Source organism: Muscardinus avellanarius (assembly GCF_963383645.1).
Source record: "Muscardinus avellanarius genome assembly, chromosome: X".
Classification (NCBI taxonomy): domain Eukaryota; kingdom Metazoa; phylum Chordata; class Mammalia; order Rodentia; family Gliridae; genus Muscardinus; species Muscardinus avellanarius.
In genome coordinates this window covers 114,817,011-114,820,589 of record NC_137792.1, presented here as the reverse complement: position 1 = coordinate 114,820,589, position 3,579 = coordinate 114,817,011, and the positions used below count along the sequence as shown (strand labels likewise).

The following is a 3,579-nucleotide window of genomic DNA, read 5'->3' as shown; positions in this document are numbered from 1 at the left end:
GGAAGGAAGCAAAATAGTCCTGAAATGCCAAAATAGATGTCATAAGGTCCATAAACTAAAACCCATACACTTTGTTCCATAGGAGATTTTCCCTTTTCAGCACACATCCTGTCCAAATAAAATAAAACAAGCCGGCTTTTACTTATTTTTGTTCATTTAAGAATCTGTTCTAACTAGCTTGATTAATGTATTTTCAAGGTCACAAAAGATTAAAAAGAATTAATCAAAATGATAGGGATTATTTAAGAGAAGCCTACTAACAATGGCAAGACTGGAGACTTGATAGTTTGAGAATATAGAGAAATAATCACTATAAATATAATAAAAAGAACTAAAATTTCATTTTAGTGAAGGTACAGACAGTTATAGATTTCAGTAGCCCTGAGAGAGAGAAAAACTGTTTTTAATAATGACCCTCAGTGATCCTAAAATGTACATTATATTTGCCTTTCTTAAGTAATAGCAGTAATAATAGTACTAACAACACCAAATATTTGTAAAGTGCTTTATTGTTTAGAAAGCACTTTCTAAGAAATATGTCTCATATTGATCACATCTTGTCCAACTCCCTTATGAAGAGATAATAAAACTGAAACCCACAGAGAAGCAACTTGCCCAGGGTCACATAGCTCAACAGTGACAGAACTGAAACTAGGATCCTGATCCTTTGAATATGTGTTAGTGCCTCTTTCATCCACCATGCTCCTACATTTAACACAGTTTGCTTCACTAGGTCAGAACTGTATTTTCAAGGTATTTGCTCCTAACATTATGTTTTGAATCTTTAGATACGTAAAAAGCTCCATGGTCATATCTACAGAATACAGCTGTCTAAAATACAAATCCTTAGCAGATTTAAAAAAAAACTATATTTTACCTAGTTTTCACCCCAGTCATAGATACTTTGTTTTGTTTTGAAAAACAACTATTATTTCAAAATTTCACACAAATAAAGCATTGCTTGAATTTCCAATCTTATAAAGGTATGGATATATAACTTTATAATTTTATAAAACTAACCACTGCTTTTGGAAATGGCATTTTAATAAAACCCAAGATATAAAAATTTTAACTTCTAAATTTTCTAGTGGGATTGATTTCTATTACATAATGATTTAAATTAAAATTTTAATAGGAGTTTTTCATTCTATGTATTCTCTATATATTGAATTCTACATATTCCATTTCATATTATAAAATTCAACACATCAATACATCTTTACTTGTGAAAAATGTGGCCCAACTCTACTTTAGCAACTGAAATTTATATGAATGTATGTGATTCTTCATTAACACATTTATTTAACTGTATGAAATGAAGTTATGACTGGAACAATCAATCTAGGCAGACAATTGCACAGATGATTTTAATGAACAAATATAATAAAATATTTTTATGAATTATCACTAGTATATAAAAATGTGCACCATATCATATACACTAATAGACATTCAAGCAAAGAGCCTCCATTGTAAGCCCTGAAACTCAAGTTTGTGAAATATATTAGAACACAATTTTATTTTGTGTTCAAGGTGTATGTTTGGGGGAAGAATTCCATAAATTTTGAGATATTTGGAGTTCTTCTGAATTCTTTTTTCCCTCCAAAGAGGAAAAATGAAAGTCTCATAGACACTTTGAGCTGTAAGCATACCAATTTCCACAATTATATTAACATTAAAAGCCTTTCCTCTTCAATCTACTTTGCTCAAGTAGTGTATTATCCCTAAGTGTAGTTAGGGTCATATTGTTATGGTTTATAATTTTCAGTTTAGATAATTCACCTATATCCACTTGTTTCCAATGTATGTTTTATTTCTCTCAGGAAAAATGAAATGTGGACCTGTTGCTGAACACAGGTGAAAAATTCATTTTGTTGTGTATCACATTATGTGAAGAAATACATTTCTCATATGGTCCATAGAAAAATATGTTCCCATTTTGACAGATAATATAGCCATGGAGGTTCATTTGTCAGATATAGGGAAGGGGAGAATGTTTCCTTCTAACATTCCACATCACCGTTTTAAAAAAATCTTCAAAATGATAGCTGCTAGAGTACATTAATTACTCTAGGTAATTATTTGATTATGTTGTCTTGGAATCATCCAAACATTCAAGGGAGATGGTCTGAAGGTCCTCCTTCCTTTGACGAACTTCTAAAGCACTCTCCTTGCATCTGACACAAGACTGAAGAACCAAGCCACCATGTTCCGAAAATTGGTCACGGAATTCTGAGGTCATAAAATAATACACAACTGGATCGAGGCAGCAATTCAGATTTGCAAGACACAGTGAAATGATGTGGAAACACAGAGTACTCTTAATAAAGGAACAGTTTGAGAACACGTGTTGCTTCACCATCATAAAGAATGGAAAGTTAAGATGGTAAGGGGTGAAACACACGACGAACACCACTGCGCACATCAGGACCATCCTCAAAGCTTTTTTCCTTTCTTTGGTCTTCTGAGGAGGGACTTGGAATTCCCGTAGAGATTTTCTCGTTTTCCACGTGCAGTAAGTAATAATTACAACCGGCAATACAAACCCTCCAAGTTCGGCTGCGGTTACCATGCCCACAGAAGAAGCCATGCTGATGTTGTGAAGACCTAAATCGGCAAAGCAGGACTCGGTGTTGTTGGCTAAGCCGGCGCTTCTCAGGATGGGAAGGGGCAAACAGGCCGTGCCCACGATGACCCAGATGGCGGTGCTGATGGCCACGTCGTATCTTCGCTTCCAGTCCCTGGCCCGGAATGGCTTGAGGAGGAAGAAGCACCTCTGGAGGCTGATGCAGGTGAGGAAGAAAATGCTGGCGTACATGTTGAGATACTTGAGGTAGAAGCAGAGCAGACAGAGAGCCCTCTGGAAGGGCCAGTGGTGGTTGATGTAATAGTAAATCCGGAGGGGTAAGGACAACACGTGAGCCAAGTCTGCCACGGACAGGTTGATCATGAAGATGACGGCTTTGTTTTTTTTGCTGATGAAGCGGCACAGAACCCACAAGGCCGCGCTGTTGGCCAGAAGACCCGGGATGAAGATGACGATGTAGGTGGTCGCATAGAGGGAGTACTGAAATGGCATTTGAAGATCAGTGCACTTTGCTCTTGTAGTGTTTGCGTTGTTACTTCCCATCTTGAGGATTTATGTTCCTTCCTTAGGAAGAGCATTAGAGTGATGAATTCTGCAGAAAACAGAGCAAACAATAGAGATGAGGGCAGGTCAGTCCATGTTTGAAAATACAAGTATGTTTGTTTCCTACCACAGAAGCATCCAAGTGTGAACTTTAATAAATTCAAAAAGTTGTCTTTGTATAAACTGCAAACATTTCAATCTACAAAGAAATAAAGGTCGTGAGGCCGATAGTCACAGGAATCAGTACCATGGGAATTTTGGTGATAACTTTCAATATTTCCCCTTAAGAAGGATTAACCAAACTTGCACAGCGAACCCGCAGGCAGGACTTCATTGCAAAATAACCCACAGACATACATTCTGGCATTCTTTTGAAGTCCCAACTTTCAGTTTTAGAGCTGTCTCTATGTCTGTATGTTTAAAGTTTGAGGTTTAGGTAAATTTTCTAT

General features: G+C 36.4%; 1 protein-coding gene across 1 annotated transcript; it reads right to left on the bottom strand.

The window, feature by feature from the left end:
* Positions 1–2,086: 2,086 nt before the first annotated feature.
* On the bottom strand, positions 2,087–3,130 carry LOC308279046 (putative P2Y purinoceptor 10; the record flags this gene model as incomplete). The annotated part of the gene is made up of 1 exon (XM_080719010.1): positions 2,087–3,130. One exon carries the CDS (start codon positions 3,128–3,130, stop codon positions 2,087–2,089), a length of 1,044 nt encoding a protein of 347 aa, XP_080575136.1.
* Between the last annotated feature and the right edge of the window lie 449 nt (positions 3,131–3,579).